Genomic DNA, 26,470 nt, shown 5'->3' on the forward strand with positions numbered 1-26,470 from the left:
GAAGTACTGGGAAGTGCTGTACCATATGAGAGAAGCGAGAGTAGCCCCCAAGCATCCAGGTTGTCTGAAACCCTTTGGAGCCACAGAGGGGGGTCACAAATGCAGGCAGAGAGAGCGTAAGGAAAGGTATTTCTGTACGGAGCACGTGGAGAAATCCAGCTTAGCCAGGCACACATACACAGGATCTTTCACCAAAGAAATTCCTTTCTGAAGCGTTTGTGCCTTGTGATTATCTCCCTTATTAAACCTGCAGTGCCCCGGCTGACAGCACTCGGGAAAAATGGTCGGCTTCCTCTGCTGTAAGCAAAGCCCTATAACCCTGTGAGAACTCATACCTGTGCATAGGAGAGCCAGCAGCTGAAATACAAGGAAGCACCTGCTCAGTGCAACGACTGGCCGTTCTTCCCAAGCAAAATGCACGGTAAAACACAGAAGAGGACATGCCAATACTGAGCTAAGGCAAGTAAGTTTTCAGTGGAACATTACCACTGGTAACTGCTTTTTCATGTTCAGGTGCTGATCTGGTCATCCGCAGCCCTTTTGCTGAAGAAGTGACCAAAGAGAAGCTATCTGAGATGAGCAACGTTGCCAGGCCTAAACTGGGACATGGACAGTGGAAGCACTCTTCAGGCACATGCAAAAAATGTCATTCACAGCTGGTCCTTCTGTCCCTTTGTAGGAACTAATCAAATTAGAGGTGTTCCCACTGTGACCAGTTACCAATTACACACCACTAACTAATAACAGGAGAAATTAAACATTTCCTGAATGAGCTCCAAATGTTAAAGTCTCTTCTTAACACAGCTCACAAGTCACAGAAATCAGATTTGCTATCTCTTTTAGGTCTCGAACAGAGCAGCAAAACAGGCTGGAACTCCCAATAAACATTCTTTTCAAGCCACAGCTGATTCAGAAGCCCTGCTAGGGATGTCTAAATATTGGATAAGGGCAGTCCAGTTTGGATCACAAATAAACTCACCTCAGTTTGTGCCTAAAGTGCTGAAAGAAGGAAGAAACTGCCTTAGTTCCCCTCCTCCTGATGGTGAAATGCCGTAGAGCAGGGCTATGTTTTCTTAACTTTTATAAGCACAGCTTATAAATGCTCAGGCTGAGCCTCTCTCCTAGAGCTTGTGCAGTCCTTCCCTAGGGGCTCCTATGGTCCCAAGGAGGACAGTGCATGGTCTCAAACCTCACACTTGCAGCTATAAAATTCTCACCACAGTGAAATCCTTCCCTGCCTCTGCAGTACAGTTGCCACTAAAAGCTACTAGTATGGCCAAAGAGATTAAAGCTACCATGTGTGTGGACAAGGTGTGTTCTCTTCCTTTTCAGGCATGCCTGAACCCCAAATCCCAAGAGAGTCTTGTTAAGGTGCAGAGGATGTCAATTTTGGAGGTTACAACTCTAAAAAAGGACCCGTTTCCTCGATATACACTCTTAGGGTCTTCTGTAGTGTATGGCAGTTTTGGGGATGTGATTAGGCTTTGACTGCTTTTCCTCACCATACTGGTTTGTAGGGGATGCAAAGTACTTCTGATCACGTTGTATTTAACAGCAGGGATTAAACAAAACAAAACAAAACATAAAAGGCAGATAGCTTGAAATAAATGCATACAAGGAGGAACATGTCTCTCTCTTTCCTGCCCACATTTCAGGTTATCAAACTACTCACAAATCTCCCCCCTCCGTCTGCAACCATTAGTGCAGTGGTATTACCTGCACTTCTCCATGTCTAACAAAGGAGTTTAAAAACCAGACAAATCTCATTCCAGGAGCCATGTGTTGTTTCTGCACTTATAGCAAAGTTTTACCCAAATCTCCTTCTCTCCATGTTATAACTTTCTGCCTTGGTATGTGTTACAGATGGAAATATGTACCAGGCCTTGAAAAAAGACACAGAAACATGTGGCACTGCAAACGGTTTTCCCTTGGCATGACCTGGATGATGGGAGACAAAGAACACACAGCCCATAACGAGAAAACACAAACCCTTGCCCTGACCAGGACAGCTAAGCCAGCTAGCTGCACATCTGGAGAAGAATCCTGTCTCCTTCACAACCTCTACCCTTCCACCTCCGGGGCTCTACATCAAGGCAACACCAGGTCTCAAAGCAATCCTGCAAAATGGCACAGAGAAAGAGTTGTCATTAGGTGACAGCATGTGCTCTACAAATCTACTTTTCCACAGCGTGCCCTGCTGGGACCATGCCTGTGACAGGCCAAGCAGTCAAGCACAGGGAGGACCAAACCACAGATCTGCAGTGCGTGTGGGGCAGTATTTGGTTTAGAGCACCCCTGCAGGAGCTCTAACCTACATCACAAAAACCCAGGCGGCTGCAGATCACAGGAAAATGAAAGCGCTGCTCCCTTTTACTCTATTAACCTGTAAGTGACAGGAGCTTGCCCCCTTCCTCTCTTTGACCCTGGGCAGCTCAGGCTGTCTGTGTGTCCGCACAAACAAGCCACCGTCAGTGAGCACCTTCTGTTCCCCACGCAAATAGGGAACGGTGGTTCCTACCTTGCATAAATGGGGTGGAACCAGCATCTCATTTTTTTATCTCTTTTACAGTGTCTGTGCAAAGCCCAGCAGCTGGTCCTCATCATTAATTCAATTTCAACCAGAGCAGTATATTCAAAATCTCCTGAAATGTTTCGTGTTTTGATATCCTTCTCCTTTTAACTTCCTTTATGTTTATAATATGGAAGGGGGTGCATGAATTCTTCCATGGCTTGTTCCCAGATTCCTCCTAACCCCTGTGGGATGACAGGACGCTGTCTCTCCTCTCAGCAGATGGGAGCAATCAAGAAGCATCTCAGGTCACTGGGTTACTCCTTCAGCCCCACTGTGTCCACAGCCACCATTTTAGGACCACCCAGTGATTTGCCTGTTGGACACCTCCAGCTCCAGTCAAAGGACACACAAACACAGACAGGAGCTTTTAAGGTCATTCCCCGGCTTGTCTGTTTGGAAGTGCTGGTACCTTCTGGTTTTTGGAGGGCTGGATGACTCAAGAAGCTCAGCCCAGGTGCACACTGTGAAATGCCAACAGGGGTTAGGTTTTGTTTTGCTTTCCAAGCTTAGACGCCTCTCCCTGAATGACTAAATGGAATAATCCCGTCTCAATTTTGAGAGCACTGCCCAGGTGATAGGAGAGCCAGGAGCCCATTTCAGGACAGCATTAATCTTTACCTGCTTGCTGCAAAACACTGCAAACCAAAATGCTCTGAGAAAACATTCTCTAGTGTCTGCTAGCGACCTGCCAAGCTCGGCCTACACCCCTCATGTCTCCTCTCTCAGGGACCAGGCAAAGACCTGCCTCGAGCTGGTTTGGGTGCTGCAAGGGTGCAGGGGGCACAAGGAGCTGGTGCTCTGCACAGTGCTGCCTCCATTTGTGGGGCAGGGGCTGTGCCCAGGCTGCTTCTCCCAGCCATCACATTCCTGCTGCGAGCCCAACACACCGTAAGTTTTCTCCTAATGCTGCCAATATTAAGCCAAGAGAGAGCTGAACCATACTTCCCCTGTCCTGACAGAAAGAAAATAACCCAGAAGTTAAATTTGACCTAGTCTCTGATGGACTAGAGAGCTGTCCCAAGTCCCAGGTTAAACCCCTAACCACTACACCAGCCTTTCCCTCTGGTGTGCAGGCTTTTCAGCTAGCTGGAAAGAAGGGGATTTTTGTCCCGCACAACTCCAAGAAGCCCCTCTGAGCCCTCTCTCCACCTTCCCTGTGTGTAGTCAGTGTACTCAAGCCTTGCAGGTCGGTTCCTGAATTTGGCCCTTTATGAATAGATCACTATGCTGGCTGCTCCAAGACGCACACAGCCAGTTATATGTGGGGGAGAATCGTAAGCAAGGGCAGGAATGCTTGTTTGGCAGCCTTTCCCAGCCTCCGAGTGTCTGCTGACTTTTTTTTTTTTTTTTTTTTTTTTTTTTTGTCTCTGCCTCTGCCACCTAATTTTTAAGCCAGGTTTTGATCTTCTCTGCCTCTGTAAATCAGGAGAATCACTCCGGACTGACATCAAGTGGTCATGTGCATGCTTCAGTATGTTGCTGTTGCTCTCTACCTGTCTAGACATCCTGCAGCAGATGGGAGCTGGGATACTGATGGCACATCTCTACCTGCCCTTTTATCCTCCCTCTCGATCAGCTGGGTCACCCATTTGGTGTCTGTTTAGTTGGCAGTCAGCTGAGACAGGTCAATGGTGAAGAAAAGAAACAGCTAAGAAGCCTTGCTATTTATATATGATCTTCATGCTCTCATCCACTCTTCCCATATATAATGTATCTTGCTTCTGCAATTAAAACACATTACTTACGGAGAAGATAATATTTCAAGCTGAGGAGTAAATTGGAAAGCTGTGTTTTTCATTTACATGAGTTAAACACACGAGGGACAGCTGGAATGGCAGTTACAATTAGACTACCCATTAGGATGCATTAGATGACATTAACCCAAGACCTTTCAGGTCCACCGCAAAGCAGTTGGGCTGCAAGGCAGTTTTAAAAGCAACTTAGAGCTTTAAAGTGACACTCATGTTCAGAGCAAACACTGAAAGGGATTTTTTTTCCCCTTCGTGACATGGCACACGATCAGTGTTGCCGCTTCCAGCCTACAGGAGCTTGGCACTTCTTTTAAAGCCTTCATAAGGTTGAAATCAAATGCTGCAATAACCCCTTCACTACTGCACAAGTATCCCAGAAGTGGTATGCAAAATGCACTGGTAAGTGTAGCCAGATGGCAGTGTTACCAGTCAGACACCCTTCCCAAATCCTGGTTATTCATCTCTCCCATGTGTGGTTGGCAAGATGGAAAATTATCCATCTTCCTTGTAAAGAAAGAAAAAAAAATACTGAAGTATCAAGCCACTGAAGAGCTACAGAAGCACTACTGGTTTTGCAATATCTACCATGGCAACTTATCTAGGCTGTGATTTTTCTCTTGGGATCCAACTTCATAAGTCACCAAAGAAAGACAGACCATGAAACACCATTCAAATATTAAAAGATTCATAGGAAGCTTGAAATGAACTTAAATTCCAGAGCTCCAACAACTTTGAGTACCTCTGGGGATTTCACTTGGATAATAACTGAATTATTAACTAAAAAAAAAAGCGGTGTGTGGAAAAATGAAGCCACTAGCTTGCATGCGGACAGGGATCTACAGGGATTAAGAAGACATTTAAAAATACCAACCTTCTTCCAAATGTCTCCTTAGTTATGAGAGGAGACGTGCCAATGGGAGACGGTGAATGTTTTATGGGAAAACAATCACTCACAACCAGATGCACTGCTGAGACGTGTTTGAAGTTCCAGCGACTCCAGCCAATCTCACTTGCATCAAACTACCTGATCCTCCTGAAATCACTAGCAAGCTCCTGTTTGTAAAGCTGCAGAAAATCAGTCATAGCTTTTCACAAAAATGCTGAGTTGTCCATGTCAAGAAAATTATAGAAAGTCAGGCTATGAGCAGGAGGGGGAGAGGGTTAGAAAAAGAGAGCATTGTTTATGGAACATGAAAAGCTCCAGCGACACAATATATGGAATTCGGAGCAAAACAGGCCCTCCTTTCTTTCTGTACAATTCAAATAATTCCAATGGCAGACTGGATATTCCCTGAAACGAGTTAGAAAAGCACAGGGCTGTCAAAGCAATTCAGAAAGGGAAAGTTGAAGTAAACATGGTGAATTTTTTAAGCTTTAATGCTTGGAAGACCTTAATGTTACCCTACATAGCGTACGCTTTTCACAGAATAGAAAGAAGAGTTAGCTGCACCCAACCTGAGAAGTCTACATGGGCATTTAGAGAAAATGTGTGGAAGTACCCGTAGATATGGATATGGTCTCAGCTCAAGCATGATGCTCAACACACACACCTAGCTCTAATCAATTAGGTAGTCTTAAATTCTGATTAAGGCTAAAAATTTTTTGTAAAGTCCTTCTACTGACTTGGAGTTGTCATTTTCTGTAATGGCACTCTCCTACTCCCCCGAGATGCTCTAGAAATCTTAAAGGTGGACTGGCACTTCTTGTTCTGATGTTTATATATTCGTGAGGATGGGGATTGACTCTTACCATCAAAATGCTCTGAATTCATACTTTCCATTCCTCTGTACATCTTGTTTCTGTTCTGCCTCTCTACTCAAGCTGAGAGTAGGAACTAACCCCTGAATTCTGAGGAAATCTTTGGACCTTTAGACTAATTTCTCCAGGAAAAGCCTCTTTCTGCCTTGTGCAAAGAACACGAAGGACTTCGTTCTCCTTTGTTATGGAAAGACGGTTTCCAACATTTCACAAGATTCAGTTTTCAATGAGAAATGGATCAGTAACAGAAATGACAAACAGTTCATGACTATTTCTACTTCCCTTCTTGTCCTTTCAACACATATATGTACATCATTGTAATTTGATTTTGATATGATATGATTTTGAATAATTGGATCAATAAAATCACAAAGCCTCTATTCAGCCAGATCTAGAGCAATTACATCCAGTAAAACTACTTGGTTATATACTTTATTCCTCTAAGGGCTTCTGTTCTTGAAAGTACCACTTTCATGGAAGAGTTTCTATCAAACAAGAAAAGCTGTATACTTTGCCAAGTCAGGGAGATAGCAGATACAAAGTCTTGCTCATTTAACATTTGAAAGACTTATTGCCTGGTGAACAATCTTACCAGGACTCCCTTGTTTAAATTATCTACATTAATGGATGACCTGAAACTTAAAGAAGTCAGTCTGGGTTTCTCTTGCATAAAGCTTACTGTCTAATTCACTCTTCTTGACTTGTGTTTGAAGAGAATGGGGCTTGTTTTTTTGCTTTTCTCACAGTGACTAGTGTGGCTTTTCACGAAAAAGCTAAGAATCACACCAAAAAATTGCATTCATGCAGTCTGGGCTGTCTGCATTACTTGTACAGAATGGAAAGAGTGGGAGGATAAACTGGGACAAACAAATTGAGAAACTAACCAACTTTTTTTTAGGTTTAAATAGAAAACTTTCTTTGATAATTCTAATTGCACTCAATATGTTGTGTTGTTTCAGGTGGTGATGGGGGTATAGTTCTACTTTAGAACAGATTTGCCTACTTGTTTACATCAAAACAGAATTTAAAACATTTCTAGTCCTTACAGATTTGCAGGTTAGATAATTTCTCTCTTGTAACTCTTCCACAAATGTCTCTGCACGTGATGGCTTTGTATAAATCAACCTGATGTGATTGTGATGCGCTCTGTAGAGCTCCTGACAGCCACGAGGTGTCTCTATGAACTGTCCCAGAGAGTGTGTGAGTGTTGGTAAACAAACACAAGAAAACTGAAATCCAGTCTCTGGAGAAGCCTGTTTGTTTGACCGTAGTTATGCAAAAATGCTTTAATAAAGAAATCTCCTAATGGAGACATCTTGTACATCACGACAGCTCTGTCCAAATAACCGAGCGGTACTAACACCAGAGAAAATATATTTACAGAGTCAGAGAATGGTAAAACAAGAGACTACATCTGGAAGTAGTAAAGAAAAACCTTAAATATGCTAGGAAAAAGTTCCAACACTGGAAGTCACTTAGACAAAGGAATACGTTGCTGGTTGAGAATGCATGAGGCAACAATAGCAAGAGGTGCTTCGGAGATGAATTCTGAATTTTATCATAACAACAGTATTTGGCTGTGTCACCGGAGGACTAAAACCCATGCTGATACACCGAACCTGAAATCTCATAATCTGCAACCTACAACTGCATTTGGGCAGCAGCAGAGCATACAGTAAAAGCTTTCTGCACAGAACAAGTGATTAGGAGCTAGAATACTGTTGAAATATAGGAAACTGAGCCTATGTCCAAGCAACGTCACTGTCCCAGCATTCACCATGTTCAAGGAATTACCCAATATGGACTTTTACTGGCTGAGTCCTTTAAACTTTGCTCTGCGCCTACCAGTCACATAAAACTATGCATAACTGAAATGGAATGGGGAACAGATACAGAAATTCCTTTAAAACCAAGCAGCAAAGACAAATAAGAATTTCAGGCAGAAGGCTAAACGTTTGACTCAAAAGCTGAACCAAGCACACAGGTAGCTCATTTCCTTGGTGATGGAAAGAGGAGAATTCTGGGGAGCAAAGACAGAGATGAGGGACTCAAAGTCCAGTCCATGACCACCTCTTCAACCTCTCCTAAAACAAAACCAGTAGCTGCCTGGCTGTGGCTGGGGGTAAAGGTGAGAGATCTGGGTCACCTGAGCTGCAAGAGACGCAACATCTGTATTTATACTTTTGTCTATGTGACTTCCATACGTATGATTTATATTTCTGAAATGAACTTTTAGTTAAGACAACCTAGGAGAGACGTCCCTGATAAGATGTCGAGGTGGAACTGCCACATCCTGCCTCCCATTTTTGATCCAAAACTACTTCAAGAACAATGCCTGCTCACAGCGTAGGACACTACTAAATGTTAGCAGAGCTAGAGAAATCCGACCTGCTGGAAATCCAATGAAAAATACACATGAAATTTCCTGTGGGCAAGAACAACTCACAAGATGTAAAGCACTGTAACTCTACCAATGTCAGCAGAGAACACAGCTGTAGAGGTGGAGTTGCCCTATGTCAAATGACCTGCTAGTGAGGTATCCTGGGGTTGTATTAGAGACCTCCCATGAAGGAAGCACCCGACGAACTTTCTCCTCTCTTAACATACTCATTCAAAGCTGCCTAGAGACTTTCACCTCTCTGTTGCTTTCCACAGTTCAGCAGGGAACAATAATTGTACCCGCAGATAAAAGTTAAGAATTCAGTCTTTTCTGTCTTGATTGTGTTTTTATGAACTAACGGCACAAAAATGTCCATTTGGGTCAATCATCAGACTGTTGATTTGCTGATGAGGCTCTTGGGTGTTTCTAGCTACACTTCAAGTTTGAAATTGAGACGTTTGAAGTAACATTTTTTTCCTCAAAATACAAATAATTACATGAGCACTGTTTCTGTTAAAAAAAAAAAAAAAAAAAAGAAAAGAAAAGAAAAGAAAGAAAGGATTTTCCAAAAATAAATAGCTCTACTATCTTGCCCATCTCTCACGCACACAAAGAGCCGCATCAGGATTGTGTCTGAGGCTCCAGACGAGTCTTGCCTCCTGCTAAGGCATCCAGCGTGCTAGCACAGCCCTTGGTTAGCCTGGAGGAGTGCATGCAGATCCCATGGGTTCAGGTGGCCTAGCATGCTTCATAAATCGTGTGAGGCATATCTGACATGAGAAGAATGAGCGGGAGAATAAAAAGCGATGGGCTTATAGCTGCTTTGGCTGCTGCTCTTTCAGAGCTGTATATACCCATCAAGAAAAGACTTTGACTTATGCCACAACATTTTCAGACACTTCAAGCTGAATTTTCCTGGGCTCTGTGTACTGTTACTCATTACCCATTCTGCAGGCCTTGTCCAGCCGCTGCTCCAGCAGCTTTGCAGCCACTGCACGCCAGGCAGAGCAGCCACAGGAGGTGACAGCAGCCTGGAGTAACAGTCCCTGTTTTCCATTCCCTGTGCACGGTCCATTTCACCCCATTCCTAAATCTGGGGCAGTCACAGGAGCCCTTGGTGTGAGCTTGCAGCTCCCCCGTGCAGCAGATTTCATTCTCAATGTTCCTGTCTTCCCTGGACTGAGGGAGGGCAGTGCCCCACGAGGAGCTACCAGCACCGTGCAAGGCACAGATAGCAGAGCCCAGGAGGGAACCACAGAGCTCAAGATACAAAAAAGGTGATGAAAGGTAAACTGAATCACTGCTGGCTAATTCTTGGTAGGCTGTGGCCTGAACTAAGTGCTAACCAGTGGCACCCCCTGCACCTGGACCAGCTGAGGTTACCCAAGCTGGCTTAAAGCACCTCCCTCACTTCAGCCCTCTGTGCCTTACACTTGCACAACCCCTTCTTTTTCACAGACTCTTTGTAGAGTGCCATGATTCATACTACAGACACACAAGGCAGAATCCTCTCCTTACAGACCAGGGGTCCCATGCCCCTGCATGGGACACTGGCAAAGCTGGTGGATACCCCCGGCCAGCTCCGAGGCAGATGAGCTCTTGTGAAGAGGAGAACTAGAGAAACAAGACCAAGGGCGTGCTCTTCCATTGATCCCAAATGCAGGAGGGAATTCAAAAGGCTTCAGACAAGAGGAAAGGCACGTTTTCTGAAATAAAAACAGTATTTTTACTGTTTTGATAAGCACGATGGATGATAAAAGGTCTTGGAAGGCATTTACTCTATTTCATACTGGAACGCCGCTAAAGCCGGCATGGCAAGAGACTATAACCCTGTAAACATATGTTGTGTATTAGGTTCTGATCTGGCAGCTTGCCTTATTTTTTTTTTTTTTTTAAAGCTCCAAATACACTTCCATGTTTGTGTTCCAGCAAATGAGCGAAAGGCAGAATGCTTGAGCGACAGGGACCCTGGAGTGCACTGGACTATAAATCAGGAGAAAAAAAAAAAAAGCCTCCATTAGTGTTGGCACATCAGGCAGAGGATGACAAAAATATCAGCAAATTCTTTTTTTGGTCCTTTTCCCCCAGCTTTTCCTTTTTCTGGTGTGCACTTCCCAGCTGCTGAGGACTGTAAAAATCAGCTCTCCATTTCAACTACCGACAGGACAGAAGTGACAAGGGAACACCTCTGCACACAATTTCGCTGCTCCCACCCACCCAGCAGTAAATCACCCCACAGAGCATCCTCTCAACAGCACTTAGCCTGGGTCCCTGTAGGGGCGGAGGAAGAAATTCTTTCGAGAGGCGTTTTAAGACTCCTCAGGATCGAGAGTTCCGGTTCATATAAACAAATACTGTTACGAAAGGCCAAGCTGATATGGATTTATGCAAGGAATGTATAGGATGAATAAGCAATTTGGTAATTAATGGAGTTGACAGGCACTTTCTAATACTACACAAGTATGTGCAAACTGAATGGTTACATATACATACTGATCCAAAGGCAGGACTATTTTTAACCCATTTTGTACCTAATCATTCAGATGAAGGAAACACGTTTTTTTTTTTTTTTCCTTGGGTACTAATCTTGACCTCCCAAAGCCTGATTATTGGGAAATAAATCCTTCCCACTTAGTACTCTTGCAGACAGCTAACCCGCAGATTTCTTGTACAGCATGATGTTTTTCTTAAAGATCATCTCAAGAATAAACTCCTGATTACTTTCTAGGCATTTACGACTTTTTTTATGTCCCACAGAATAAATGCAGCAGTTTTGTTCTTAACAAAGAACTGAGAGCTTAGTTGCATGGGTTTAGGGAATTTCTGAAGAAAGTCCCCTGGCTAACACAGAATTTCTTTTTCTACCAGCTTCCAAAGTAACCAAACCACCACTGCTACAAGGCCAGCTCTGGAAACTAAAGATGCTCAGCAAGGTCCTGAGCAAAGTACTGCGTGACCTGGCAGGAGGTGATGCTAATTCCTTGTGCATGGAAGATATTGTGACATTTTGAACTAGGCAAGGAGAAGGAATAGTGTTGTAACTGCTCCCACGCAGGAATGAGATATTCAATGTTTTCTCAGCCTGAACTTCGTCCCTCTTATGATCAGCAAAGAGGCACCTCGCACCTCAGCTCTCCAGCGTGAGGTAGATGAACCCTGAGGTGTTTCAGGCCCATTATTCTGTCCAGCCAAAAGCCAAAAACAGATGTCAAGATGACTATATTAAATATATCCTCTACTAAATGCGTTTTAATGGGGCACAATGCTGCCTGTTGGCAACCCAGCCGCGGGGCAACCTGCTAAGACCAACCGAACATCAAACTACAGAGTGCTGTGTGCTGACTGCCCCCCAGCCCAACCCCAGCTGCAGCTGCCTTTGAAGAAAGGTGCAATGCCTTCTGCATGGATGTACATGCCGAATAAAGTCTTTTAAAGCATGTGAGAACAAAAGCTGTCATCAAAACGTACTGAACAATTACGGGTTGAAGGTTGAACTATCATTACTTCATGCCCTTCTATTCCCCTCCCCTTCAGGGTGGGAAGAAGGGGGGGGTTATTCATTTGTATTCAAGCACTTCATTAATGTTTATAAGAGAATCCAAACATGCAAGCAAAACAAGGACGAAACACTCGCGCCAGACGTGTGATGCGATAAATGTCACTGGAGCAAATATTTAGATCTGTTTACAGAGAGGCCTATTAAGTCCTTTTTGAAAAGCTGTGCAGTGTTGTGGCTTGGTCTCTGCCTAGCAGCTCCAGCGTAAACAAATGAAAGATGGCTAAGTCTCTCTCTCTCATTTTGTTATGACATCTGGAAACCTAAAGAGGTTGGGAGAAGCCAACTGGCTGCCCTACTGCGACGTCGAGCAACAAAGTCCGCTTGTTGAATGATGGCAGGACATGCATAGTGGAGCTGCTGAGTTCTCCAGCCTGTGCCAAAATCTGTGGATTTTCAACACAATAATCCCTCAACAAAAGTTGTTGCAACACAAAAGTCCTTGGTTCATTGCTAATGATGCAATTCTTCGCTGTCTGCCATTTTTAAAGAACATTTGGGTTTGAGAAAATCAGTTTCAGTAGGAACTAAAATGAGGTGCAAAGATGGGTGGAGATGGTCTATTTGCCAAGGGATGTAGAAGTGTCCCTCCAACTCCTGCCAGAACTACAGGGCTCCAGAGATGGCAACCAGCCTGGACTTCTGTAAGTGGCCCTTCACATCACTGCTTCACTGACTGCAGTCCTGCCACATACAAGTAACCTTTTTCTAAGAGACATAAGTAAGTTGAAAAGAGAAGTTTATAGATGGATAAATCACAATCTTAGCCCAAGGCATAATAATGGGATGTTTCTGCTTCTGAGGTCATACTTCAGTTTCCAACTCATTATGTAAAGTCTATAGATATAAAATTGTAAGGTATAGATATAAATATAGATACAGATATAAATATAAAAGTGATCAGGGTTCCCCAATCCTGCTGAAATTAGTTTTTAGTCTGAAATTAGTCTTAACCAGATTGCCAGCTTGCTTGCTTTCTGTTCTGAAGGACCAGAGCTCAGACCATACAAAGGACTCGGTATAGTGATCTCTACCATTGCTGGCTGAACAAGGCAAGAGATACATGAACCAAAACACTTCCAGTTTAAAACTGTCCTTCTGACAGCTTACTTGGTTTAGGTCACTTTTTCATTGCATCAACAACTCAGCATGAAACCACAGGTAACTTCACTCAGCCTGCTTTTTAAGCTTAACTGTATCACAAATAAATTAGCCAAATATTGACTATTTTTTTCTTCCTAGTTATCTTCATGAATTATTTAGCTACACAAAACCCTTTTCTGTATAAACCAGTAGGAGGCACGTTGCCTAGTTTTGAGGAACACAGGGATATGGTTTTGAGCTCCAGAGATCTAAGGACCACATACTTGTCTTATTTATTTTAACAGGAACCACACCGAGCTTTGCTCCAGAGAATGGAAGAATGGCTGCCAAGCCTTCTGGGGAGTGTTGCACTGGTATTTTCAAAGCTATATTCTCAGGTGCAAGAGATCACTGCAAAGCACATCCTTTCCTTCCTTGACTGGTAGTGATGATGGATTACAGAACCTGATAGTTGTTAAGCCTATTTTTCTCTTAAAAATTGTAGGAAGGCTCTGACACTTTGGTGTGTTGGAAGAAGGGGAAAATGCACATGGCCATCCAATCTAAACAGTAAATAAATACTTGTTGTCTCTACTGCGTAACAGGGATCAATCTTTTCAGACTTAAACTTCCAAGAGGAATTTTTTCTGGCTGACTTTTCCTTTTTAATTAGGCTCCCTGACTAATTCTTGCAGAAATGTGTGACAGTTTAGTGGCTTGGTGTCAGACCGCAGGCCCTTCCACAATGCCCTGCTCAACTATACTCCCTGTTTGGAGCGTGTGTTACTGCTCTTAATATTTTAGACTCGTTGCAAGTGCCAGGCCTTGAAACCTTGTCAGTAGCGTGCCGAACATCCACAGGAAAGAGAGAGGAATCCCTTCCTCTATTTTTGTTTAGCTACCTCCTGCTCCTCCGCTTTAGAGCTAACTCTTGGGGTTATTTATATTGCATGACCTTGAGATAAATGGCATCTGGCAGGCTGCCGGATGACTTTGTGTTTCAAATCAAACGTTCTCAGTTTCTCCCCCTAACAATGGGAATAATTCCTGAATGCCTTTTTTAGGGTATTTCTTCCCATCTCATTGCCTGCCATGGAGTTCTTTGGTAACTATGTCAGGGTTGGTGAACTTTAGCTTGACTTTCTTGTTCGATGCGACTACCAAGTGGTGTGTGTGGTTTATTCTGTGGTTTGGTGTGTGTGTGTGTTTTCTCTTTGTCCCAGAGTGTCTGCGCTGCTGGTATTAGAGCTACAATTGTTCTATAAAAAGCAAAGATCCCTTGAATGATCTGCCAGAGGCTTTATCTCTGAACAATCTTTGTCTGTACTTGCTTTGCCGTTAACCAGTTTTGACTCCCCGTAATGGCTGGAGTTGCTTTGCTTTAACTGATATATATCAAAGAGAACTGCTAAAATTAACTGCTCATGAACTGTGTCCAGGATGTTAGATTAACTCATCTAGAATCCTTCAGAGAACAAACTGATTTATGATGTGTTATGACATTGTTACTTGATGTGTTGCACAACAACTCAATTTTAAAAAATGAAGAGCGCTCCATTAATAAGAGATAAATCTTTCCAGTGTAATTCAAATGAATCTGCAACAGCTTTAGAGAGAGCACGATAAGGGATCTTGTGTGGGTTTGGGTGATTGTGTTTTGCATTCCTACGGATATCTTCCACTGGGATCTCTTTGTCAGTAATGACAAAATCCATCCAAAATATGCCAAAATATGACACCTTTTGGGAGATTATAGCTGTTTGCACTTCCCAAAACACAAAAGGATACACAAGTGATTCTCAACAACTTGTACTTCAGGAGGCTTGAGAATGTACATCAAGTACTGCAGTGAGCACCCATGCTTCCTTTCAACTGCAGAGCCATAATTTGCTGAAGAGCCTACATACTAAGTCACTTACAAACTTGTCCGGCCCTAGTAACACACAGAAAATAATCAGAGTGGCAGGAGTGCATCAGAAAAAAAAAATAAAAAAATAAAAAAATAACAAAAATAACATAAATAAATAAAATCTACCACCAACAACTGTTTTGCACTAAAACATAGGGTATTTTTTAAAGCAAGCACTATTCCATTGCTGGAACATGAACCAGTGTAAAAGCTGACTTTAAATTCTTAAATTTCTGTTTCAGATGCATATATGTTGAAGGCTCGGGTCTCTCTGGATACCCAGCTCCAACAAAAACGCCTTTGAAAGTGAGCTGAATTATATACTGTACAGTATGTCTCATTTCACAGCCAAGCCACTTGAGTTAATAAAGAAAATCCTCCCTGGCCTCACACAATTAGCTGGGTAAAAAGCTAGTCAGCACAAGTCTGCATACAGCCACAAGTCAATCCATAAAGTCGAACACTGTTTCATGCCTGCGAATACCTGCTGCTGTGACCCTCTGAACTTCACCTCGCCACCACAAGAACAGGATTATTTCAGGTTGGTATAACCTGGTTTCACGGCCTGACTTTCAGAGCCTCGAGGAAAGAAAATATCTTCCTGTTGTTCTGCAAACTGAAAGGAGAAACGACAAAGGCACTGAACTGCAGTTTGCTTGCAGCTGTCAACCAATAGAGCATCCCAGTGTCTGAAGGCCTGGCTGTATTAAAACTGGTTTGGCCATAACTTGGTACTAGAAACTCAGTTTTGCTCAATTCTATGTGTTAATGAGTTATTTCCTTCAGCAAGCAAATAATGAGATTTTTTGAGGATGTTCATTCTGGCTTTTTCCTGTACTAATCAGGAAAGAAAGTTATTATGAGAAAGAAAGGCCTTTTTTTTGTACAGCCAACTCTCATAAAAACAATCATTTTGAGACCCTTTGGCATACATGCCCCCTCTTCTTCCTGTGATGTCCCAAAAATAAAACATTACCTGAGCTTGAAAACAAACCACCGAAGTTAGCATCCAGTTGGATCCCAGTGGTCTTTTCTATATTAGAACCAGCTCTGCATGTGCTGTAAGGCTTAACACTTTTGCAATTAACTGTACTGTGATGATTTTACCAGTGCTATAGAGCCAATGGGACACACTGGGATGTATCTCATCATACTTCACTGCTGGAATAACATTAATCTCAATGATTATTTCTAAAACTGTAAATCAATCACATGCCAGAAATACAAAGACCTTCAAAAAGTTGGGCATGTTTCTCAAATCACCCTTCTGCCCTCTCCCCCTCTGCTGACTCTGCAAACTCCTGTAGTGGGAGCATTCTGTCTCACATTTAAATAAATATTCCCCATCACTATTATGCTGTCACCTGTAATAGGAAAAGCCTGCAAGAAATCAAAGGAAAGCAAAATTTGTGTGGTGGCAGAAAGTGTACAGAGAATAATCAGTCTTCATTGTGATTGTTAACAAAAGTGAGGGAGCCTAATGGAGACCTTGGATTTAATAAAGTCTCTAAAATATTGAGGGGGTACTTTCAAGACATAGAAGCTCCTACTTTAAAGAAATATTTTCCCTGTGTTCCTCATAAGTTGACTTTTATTAAAATGGAAAGAGGTTTGAAAATAACTTGAAGGTTTCTGTTTCCTTTTTCTCATTGCTTGGCTCAGGAGGTGAGCCTGATGAATTTTGCTCTGCTCCACACAGGCAGCTCCTTCTCCATTTTCTGTACTGGGGATATTCATGTCTCCCAGTGGGTACCCCAATACAAGAATTAGGGTAAAAAAAGCAAGTTTGATGAAGCTGGGGAAAACATAAAGCATTTAGTGTTACTCCCTTAATTGTGTTGTTAAGCTAGCATTTTGGCATTGCTAGCTTTTCTGAGCCGTGCTTAGCAGCCTGAATCAGCATCTCAGTGGACTCGGTGATTCTGCAGGGATAACCAAGCATGAAGAACCTCTAGACTGGAACATACTTGAAAGGCTCCATAACTTCCATGTTAACAGAGCCTAGGAAAAGAAGAAATCAGGATGCTTTCTTTTTGTACAATCTTTTCCTCTGTTCGCTAACAGGAATTTCTGGGAATGGTTCACTGTTAGCTCTGGCTTCAAGGGACACTCTGGAATGAGTGCAACATATAGGATCTGGTCCATACCCAGTGGTCTTCCACATCTAACTGCTATTCAAAGGTGTGGACTGCAATCCTGATTCTGAAAAAAGTCAATAATAAAACTCCCTTTTGACATCTGCAGGACTCTTCAACCCTCACTGTTGCTGCAGTGCCCGGACAGAGGTGATCAGCAGTGACTCACTGATAATAAATATAATTACAGTATTTGAGGGATGATGATTTCTTCAGGCAAAACTGGCTATGGGAATCTATGTATGATGAGAAATGGGGTGTCTCGGCCTATGTCAAATGACCCTCAGAGTGGAAAATCTCGGGTCTTTGATCTTATTCAAACTAAAAATACTTCTGCTAATGAGCCTCCTCAAGTCACACAACATCCATCCCAAAATGCTGAACACATGGTTTTAATTTACAGTTTTTAGCAACTTTCATTTATATTGTGCTACAAGTCCTGAAATGACTTGCAGAAGAAGCTCTAAAAACTGGAAAGTCAAATGGCAAGCACTGCTGTTGGAATAACTGGTGATAAAAGTAGCAGTCATCTGTACTAACTCCTGCTGGAGTTTCTGATACAGGTATTAACCGTGTCACTTCTAATTGTCTGTGCATTTAAATGACAACTAGATCCAATAAACAACAGTAACAGAAGACAGATACACTGTGCTCTTAAACAGTAGAGAAAGCAAATCTGCGGAGATGAGCGAGATGCCGTAATTACTAGTTGTGGTGGGTACAACCAGCCATGCGTTTGAGTTGCACGTCTGTTCCCAGTCTGCAGAGAGTACAGCCTTGTTCCACTCCCAGTCCAAGAACTGGGATGTTACATTCAAACAGTGATATCTGCAATTTTAAGCTCTGTATGCACCAGTTTAATTTCTGGTATCTCAAGCAAGCTGGAACCCATAATGCTTTATGGGTTAGAGAAAGAATGTTAGGTCCACAAATTGTTACAATATTCAGAAAAATGTCTTAAGAGGCTTCCACACATAAATAATTCGAGAAGTTCAGGAAGATATTGAAGCTTTGTGGCCACCCTGCAGTGCTTTCTGTGGATTTTAAATCTAGAAGCATCTAGGATCTGAATTGTTTATAGGTTTGAAACAGAAACCTGGGAAAGCATGTGGGCATGAAGCAGACAAGTTTCCCTGCAAAATAAGGCTCTTCTAATGTTAACTCTTGAAAGTTAAAAAATGAAGTTCCCGAACACCAGTCCTTGATGAAAAACTCAGGTTTGGTACTATCCTAAATGGTATGTGCCCTGGGGACAATACCTTAAAATCCCTTATCCAAGCATGCAGGGAACTCCTTAATCAGGACCAAAAGATGAAAGAAATAACAAGAAATTTCACGTGGCTCAAGCAGCAACTCTCTGATTCCTTCTGTTTTTTACCTGTCTCATCAACTCCTAACGACAGTGAAGAAATTAATGGTTTTGGAGTGTAAGGCCTAGCACAGGGGAAACCTGTTATTTTACAGTATGTCCCTCTGAAGTTCCCAAATATGCTTTGCCAGGAGCCCTGCCACTGATCTCTGTCTCCACAGGAGTGCAAGGTGAATGAGTGCCCTTGCTTAAGATCATTTCTGGCCTTTTCAATACAGGAACCTCCGACAAGCCTGAATGATGTGGGCTGGCTTTATAACGTGGATTGCTACTCACCAGGGAGCTGAGGGGAGGCTGTTAAAGACTTTCTGAGGACTGTAGGTTGCACTATACTTCAAGTTGAGGTTTTTAAGGTCAATGGTTCGTTCTGTTTATAAGTAAAGCACTCTGGGCCCAGGGCAGGATCCTGACTGCTCTTGCAAGAGCATCAGAAACAGAAAACAAACAACAAACGGACAGAAAATCATCATAGGAATATCATTTACTGAAAAGGGGTGTATTTTGCACTCACTGGGGGAGCAGTTTGAAGGTGACAAACTATCCAGGGAAGATCCCACAGGAGTACGAAAGCAGCATTAGTGCCTGAGGACAGGGATGGATTCAGGCCATCAGTACTCTTCTGATCGCTTCCCTGAGCATAACCTGGGGAGTAGATCTCCCCCAGGGAGCAAAGCATGTGCCCTGGTGTCCCCTGTGCTCCTCAGGGCTCCCCACTGCAGCGGAGAGGCAGACCATGCTCTGATCCCAACTCATCTCTTACCACACACACAGGAAAAAAATGCCCAAATCCTGCTAATTTGCTCGTATACATTGGTAACGTTCAGCTGCCTCAAACACACCTTGTTCACCATGGCTTTCTGGGGTATATTCCTTTCAAAGCCCACCTTACAAAGATACACTTCCTGCCTAAAATCTCTTACTAGCAGCACCCATAATTTTGCAAACAAATCAACCAGCAAAGATCTCTTCGGGCCTCCTTGTGGAAGGCCGGCAGAATTGAATCTTCCCAAGAGAGGTGTGAAGGATCAGGGGAGAGGAAGGGCTCATACCTCACCTGCTCCGTATGCACCTCTTGTATATACCCAACAATTACAGGAGATGAACTGCCAGATCAAGTCATCATTGACTCACTGGCTATTTTCTTGATAGGCCTCAAACTCCAGGGTGAGCCTTTCAAGGGTACTATGGTGAAGAAGTGCACAGCAACTGGCTGTAAAGAGCAGCACGTACAGCCCCTTACGCCTACAAAACGCCAGCTGCTGATCCTTTCAGGTGTTTCTGCAGCTACCCCTGTTTTAATACCTGCACAGTTTCACCCTCAGCAGTTCCCTGGCACAGACATAAAACAGCACCGTTAGTACTCAGAGGAAAGATTTCTGGTTCTGCTGGATAAACTTCTACCCCAAGTTTGATTTTAGTGGGGAATTTTTGTATTTGTTTTTTACTCTGGGGTTGGGGAGGGAGGTGAAGGGGGTGATAATTAAATTAGAGCCAGCAAGCTGAAAATTATGTGCACGCATGCATAATCAAGCCTTTTAACAACATTTCTTCCAACAATAATCAGCAATCTAAACAGATGATAGAAAACTATTTTTGATTCTCTTGCCCTTTTGATAAGGACTGAAATGTTTTGAAAGCAAAAAGGTATAGTTTTTATTAGGCATATACCATATTTCCTAACAAATAAAGTAAAATAAAATAAAATAAAACAAAACAAGAATATTCTCTCAACTAAATTACACAGGCTGTCAAAAGTCAGATAGCTCTGAAACTGAGCCCTTTAATCTGGTTCTGCAAACTTGGAGCCTGGATCTTTCATTCATGCAAACAGGCAAATTCCCCATGAAGTGAGTTATGCCAGTTCCTGTCAGCTCCCAGAACCTCAGCTTTGGGATTACAGAAATGTTTAATTTTTTTGAGGGAACAGGGGAGATGGAATAGCAAGTCCACAGCCGTGGGCCTGTCTATATATTAATGTCATGCTGTTTTGCCATTGAAGGTCTAGCTTCAAGACTGCAGATCTGTCAGTGACCAAACTTGATGGACCACCCATTGGCCTTTTATTAAACAGCACTTGTTCCTCCTCTAATCCTATCACCAGAGTAATCAAAGCTGCTATGTCCCAGGGTTTGATGGAACAGCAGGACCTGGGAAATGAAGACTGATTTTGTTAACAAAGTAATTTCTGCCCCTTGAATGCTGTCTCATTGGTAGAAAGTAGGGAGACAAGGTTTATTTGTGCAGAGAATGAGGCGGCAAAGAAATGAAAGGGGAAGAATGGTGAAGTGTGAAGTTTAATCTGGCACAGTCTAAGGTTTCTTTCTTTGAGGCAGTCTCTGATCCAATCAACACCGGTTTGATATTTAACATCTCCCCCTGCAGTTTGAAATGATACCAGCCAGAGAATACTCAGTCACAGCTTAGAAAACCTCGACCAGAGGAAGAGAAAAGGGGCTGCTCATGGCTCCCCTTTGGCCTAACAACTTCCCTGACAGATTGGTAAGGATAAAGTCAGATCCCTACGCCAAATTCCCCTTACAAAGCTTGGGATTAAGGGCATCTGGCATGGCTGCATGCAGATTCTCCCTGCAGTGAGAAGTCTGATGGGACGGGAGGAAGGTTTTATTTTCAGCTTTGGGTAAGGGACACGTACACCTTTACATCCTCAGTTCGGGAACCTGGCTGAGAGGTAGGCCTGAGCTGTGAAACAAGAACTACACACAGCTCCCCAGGGCCGAGCAGTTTGTGTGGAGCTGCTGCTGGCCTCGCTGGCTCTTGGTGTGGACGAGCTGTGGCCCGAGGACAGACACGGCCAGGGTGATGAGCAGGAGCTCCCCACAGCACTCACAGCCCAGTACCTGCCCTCTGCAACGGGACAGGGCTGTCAGAGGACACTGAGCAGCTGCAGCAGTTACCTTCAGCATCCCCCTGGCCCAAAAAGTATATTTCAGTCTGGGGAGAGGGTCCTAGAGAGGAGGTGAAAGCCCTCCCCTATCTAGGCCTTGTAGGATGCATGGGCCAGCCTGCGTGGCCAGGATCCCAAACAGACAAGGCCCGGAACTCCTTCTGTCCTCTATCAGCTCTTCTCCGTCCTGGGACATTTGATGTGGCACTTTTCTGGTCACTCTATAAATAAACGTCTGTCTTGTCAGATAGAAAAGTTGTCTGCTGCTTCTTCTCTGTGCGTTTTTTAGCTTTTTTGGTCTTGCCTTCAGTGAAACCCTGAATCTACTTAAACCAAGGACCTATGAAACTTCAACCTGGCCTAAATCTGATCTGAATTCCCTTGTTGTCAGGTTCCCATCCCAGCCCTTACCTATACCTTAGAAGTCCTGCCACCAGCTATTTAAGACCTAGGGCCCACACATGGATTTTCTGTCCCCAGCGGCTGCCAGAGCCACAGGAGAAGTAAGGATGCTCCGAGAGCTGTGCAGCCAGGCGGTGGGAAGGCAGGGCAAAGGAATGGAGCTGGGAAAGCTGCACAAAACACTGACCAGAAATTCCAGGGCAAACAGGGTCTCAAACTACAAAGTTTTTGAGCTTACAATAAAAAAAAAAAAAAAAAAGAAAGAAAAAACGCACCACACGCACCACACAACAAAACAATGTGCTGTGCTCTTACCTGCAAGAGCTAGCTCTCCAGGAAGCAGCCAATTATATGAGCCACCTTAATCTTTTCATCCGGCTAAGACAATCAACATTTCAAAGTGACGCACAGAACGTTTCAAAGATCGTTCTTGGTCAAAAATGCAAGTGTATCCGCTTTCTTTCAGAGCAGATCAAAACCAAGTACCACACCGGGACCACTCCTAGATTTCCTCCTCCTCACGGTATCAGATTAACAGATTTGGTGCATGTAGTCAGATTAAATATTTGCAGTAGCACAAAGCTGCCTTTGAGGGGAAGTAAAAAAAGCCTTTTTCTTTTTTAATTTGCTAAGGGCAAAAATACTGGACTTTGGGGACAGAGGGAACAAAAGCATTGACATGATTCAGCGAGGCGCAGTTTGAAAACCTGAACTCCAAATGCTGGAATTACATGCAGTATTCCTGTAATAGTAATGCTGAAAACAGGTAAAAACTGCTGATGCCCTTAGCAGATTCGGGACTGTAATTTATCACAGATGTTCTCATCAAACTGTGCAAACACCCCACAAGACAAAAGCTGCTCAATTTCTGATTTCCATTTTAGTGTGGTTTAATTATGTGTTGCTTAAGGAAGGCTCTAAGACCTGGAATTAGGAGGTGAAACCTAGCAATAGTAATCCACTCCACTAAATTAGCACAGAAATACACCAAGCAGTAGGACTGCCAGACGGTGTGATAACATTACAAATTACTATTGTTAAACAACTAGCCAGGTGTCAGGATGCATGAAATCTAGAGGAAGCAAGAAAATAAATATCTGGTTTGTTTTATTTAATTTTGTCTCATGTTGTTCTGGTGGCCTCGTTCCCAGAAAAAGCTTCAATCTAGGAAAAATCCTCATGTACACTTATGTGTATAAGTAGTAATATCAGTTCTCTGCAATAATTAAAATGTATTTTTTAATCAACTCAAACTTCCTGTAGGAATGATTGTCCTTTACTTGCCTATGGCGGTAACACTGTTCTTTTTTTAGTTTACTAATGTAGCAAAATGAAGGGGAAATTTTTGCTACTATTTAGAGGGTAGTGACTGAGTGAAAACCAGACTTAGGGTAAGCACAGCAGTGAGTTTTATGCTCTGTCCCTTTTCCTGTCTATCTCACTCCTTCTCTCTCTCTCTAAAAATAAAAAGAATGCAATATGATTCATATTTAAAAGGCTTCCAAGAGGTACGTCTTTAACCAACTGCTTGCACATGCTCGATTCTAACTTCCATGTTTGACCTAACACAACCAAATGCTACTAGAGCTCTGCAATAATTAATTATTTTTACCTCACCTTAAAGAAGCGGTTCAATAGCAAGGACAGGCACTTAAGCACTTTGAAAAGAAGAAGGAAAAACAAATTCCATGTTTTTCATGTATCTCAACTAATGAAAATGTCCAGGGGGCTTTTAATTTTTATTATTTTTGTTGAAAAACAACCCCTCCCCCCCAAAAAAAAAGTGTATATGACCAATCTTCTCCTGTGAAGTCTGAATGCAGAGTTAGTCTTCTAGCGGAGGACATCAGATGGACCAACTCTTAGTGAAAGCTAGACTTTTTGCTCTTAAGACAGCTCCCACAAGACTTCAGGGAAGAACGGGCTGAAGGCACTCCAAGGACATTTTAATCACACCAAAGATCAGTCCTTTAATCCTTACTCACACATCACCAACAATTTTTTTGCTAAAACTAGGACAGTAAGGTACAGCTGGAAATAACTGATCTAAAATTAATGCCGAAAAGAAGGTTAAAAATGAAATATCGTAGCAGTAACTGACACCGTCTTAAATTTCCCCTGGATTATTTGTTTTCCTCCACACACATTCATTTCCTGAATTTCTAGTAAATCTGATTTCACATAAACAGTTTCACAAAGCAAAGTCAATAGCTGTGACTGTGTTCCTGATTAATCCACTGAAATGAAATAGACCTCATGGCTTAGTATTTGGTTGTTTAAAGCTAAATCCACTGAAAGAATTCTGGAGTTCAGTTACACCAATAACTTTTTTTTCTTAATCTACATCCTTTTCTTTTTTTCTGAACTTTAGATTGCAGATTACACACTTAATTTCCCCCAGACCACGAGGACAACTCGAGCCAGTTTGTTTTGACCCAGAGTAACTACTAAAAGACGACCAACAGTTTGCACATACTTAAATCTATTTGAACAATGTTGAATTTCTTTTTTCATTGTTCATGCTTTATCCCCTTCGTGACAAGTACCACAGAGCTGCTTTATTTAAAAACAAACAAACAAAAAAGCACTTTTTACCCAGCTCCAGAAACTGACCAGAGGCGTTTAAGTTTCCCTCACAAGTGACAAGCCAGCAGACACACACATTCACACCCTGGACATTTGCCTCTCAAATAAATAATACACATGATAAACTCATAGTGCTCACTGTGCACATCACAGTTGTTTTCTTTCACGCAGCATGGACCAGTGTGATGGAACAGACAGACCAGTGCAAAGGCCACTGAAGCCTTCGAGCATCCCACCCCACTGCAACAGGCTTCAATTTCGCTATGGTAAACTGACTAAAATTTGAGGAGAATGGCTCCCAGCTCCTGGGATAAGCCACGAGGCCCAGCAGCCTCCTTACCTGGGAGAAGTTGAGCCCGTTCAGCGGGTGACACTGCTCCTCCACCCTCTCCACCGCACCCGTCGTCTTCTTCATCCTCTCGGCCTCCTGGGCAAGGTAGAGATCGAGCACCGGCACCCCTCTGGAGCGGATGTCGGTCTCCGTCAAGGAGTTCACCATGAGCATCACCCAGACGGGCCTCTTGCGCTCCCAGTTGCCGGCGATGGCGTTGAAGAGGTAGTCGGCGTAGAGCCCTTTGCCCCGCTGGTCCGGGGTCATCCAGTGGGGCAGCATCAGCTTGATGTAGTCCAGGTGGCGCTTGAGGCGGCGGTAGAGCTCACGGGGCAGCACGTCCTGCAGGTTCTCCCCGTGGGGCAGCATCTGGCAGCTGGCCAGCCCCGAGATGGTGTAGGGGTCGGTGAGGTCCAGCTCGAAGTAGACGCTGGAGCTGGCCTGGAAGGCGGCCTTGGAGTTGTCGGGGATGAAGTCCCACACCCGCGTGTAGGGCACGTGGATGGTGCCGAAGAGATAGGCGGGGGGGTCGCGGCGGATGGTCCAGAGGAAGGAGTTGAGCTCTCCTTGCTGGCGGGAGGAAAGCAGGGGACAGATGGTCAGTGCCGGTGGCAGCCACCCATGGGCAAACCACCCATGGGTGGCCCGTGGGGACGGAGCAGTGTAGGGGGGGGGGCACCTTCCAACACACCCCACAGCACAGCTCCCAGCAAGCAGACACCCACGGCGAGCACACAACCACAGCACAGCCCCACGAGGGGACCCCCACGGGGACCCTCGGGTGCCGCGGGCAGCAGCGTGGCGACAACCAGGGTGTCCCCCCCTTCTCCCCTCTCCCTCCCCCGGCCGCTGCCGCGCTCCCGTGCCGGGGGTCCCGCGGGGGCAGCGCCACACCTGCGGGGCCACGCGTGTCCCCCCCGGCCCCGCTCGCCCCCCGCTCCGCGCCCCCCTCGCCCTCCCGGCGCCGGCTCCCCCCGCGCATCCCCCGGCCCGGCCCGGCCCGGCTCGGCTCGGCTCGGCTCACCGAGCGGGGCAGGTCGCACTGCCCCGTGTCCATCTGCTCCCGCCGGGCCGCGGCGTCGGGCAGGAACCCCCCGAAGACGAAGCAGATCAGCGTCAGGTTGAGTTGCATCCCGCTTCCTCTCGCTCTCCTCCTCTCTCTCTCCTTTCCCAGATGAGCCTTTTTGGATTTCTAGGATCTTTTTTTTTTTTTTTTTTTTTTTTCCCTCCCCCTCCTCCTGCTCTTCCCCCTTTTTTTTTTTTTTTTTGGCTTTTTTTTTTTTTTTTTTTTTATTCAAACAAACTTTGCCAGTCCCATCTGCATCTGACAAGTGCAGGGGGAAGGACTGGCCGCCCCCTCCCTCCCATGCTCTCCCCCCTCCCGCCCTCTCCCACCCCCACCCGCGCTGGCTGCGGGCTTGTCAGAGCCGCTGGATGCTCGGGGCAGGACGCTTCTCATCGCCAGCCTCCGCCATGCTTTGATTTTTGCAGACCGGAGAAGCTCCCTTCCCTCCCCGCCGGTTCGGGAGGAGGTTTGGAAGGGAGTGCGGTGGAGGGGAGAGAAATAGCTCCAACAATTAAAAATAAAAATAAAAATAAAAATTTCTTTTTTTTTTTTTTTCTAAATTTCGGCGGAGAAGAAGAGAAGCTCCCGCGGAGCCCCGGGACCCGGCGGGTGCTGCACACCGCGCCGGGGAGGCCGAGCTCGGGCTCCGCTGCAAAGTTTCGCGCAG

General features: G+C 44.3%; 1 protein-coding gene across 6 annotated transcripts in view; it reads right to left on the minus strand.

Annotated features, from left to right (window-relative positions):
- The window catches only part of TRABD2B (TraB domain containing 2B), a 281,940-nt gene extending 255,813 nt beyond the window's left edge, over positions 1–26,127 (minus strand). For 5 of the 6 annotated variants that reach the window (XM_084527653.1, XM_084527651.1, XM_084527652.1 and 2 more), the window contains exons 1-2: positions 25,762–26,127; positions 24,747–25,307 (exon numbers count right to left, since the gene is read on the minus strand). In XM_084527653.1, coding sequence (XP_084383779.1) covers positions 24,747–25,307; positions 25,762–25,869 — 669 coding nt within the window. In that variant the 5' untranslated portion in view covers positions 25,870–26,127. The remainder of the gene's footprint in view (positions 1–24,746; positions 25,308–25,761) is intronic. The other variant, XM_084527650.1, reaches the window with a different exon arrangement.
- Between the last annotated feature and the right edge of the window lie 343 nt (positions 26,128–26,470).

The sequence above is a fragment of the Aythya ferina genome (assembly GCF_964211825.1).
Source record: "Aythya ferina genome assembly, chromosome: 8".
In the NCBI taxonomy this organism is placed as follows: domain Eukaryota; kingdom Metazoa; phylum Chordata; class Aves; order Anseriformes; family Anatidae; genus Aythya; species Aythya ferina.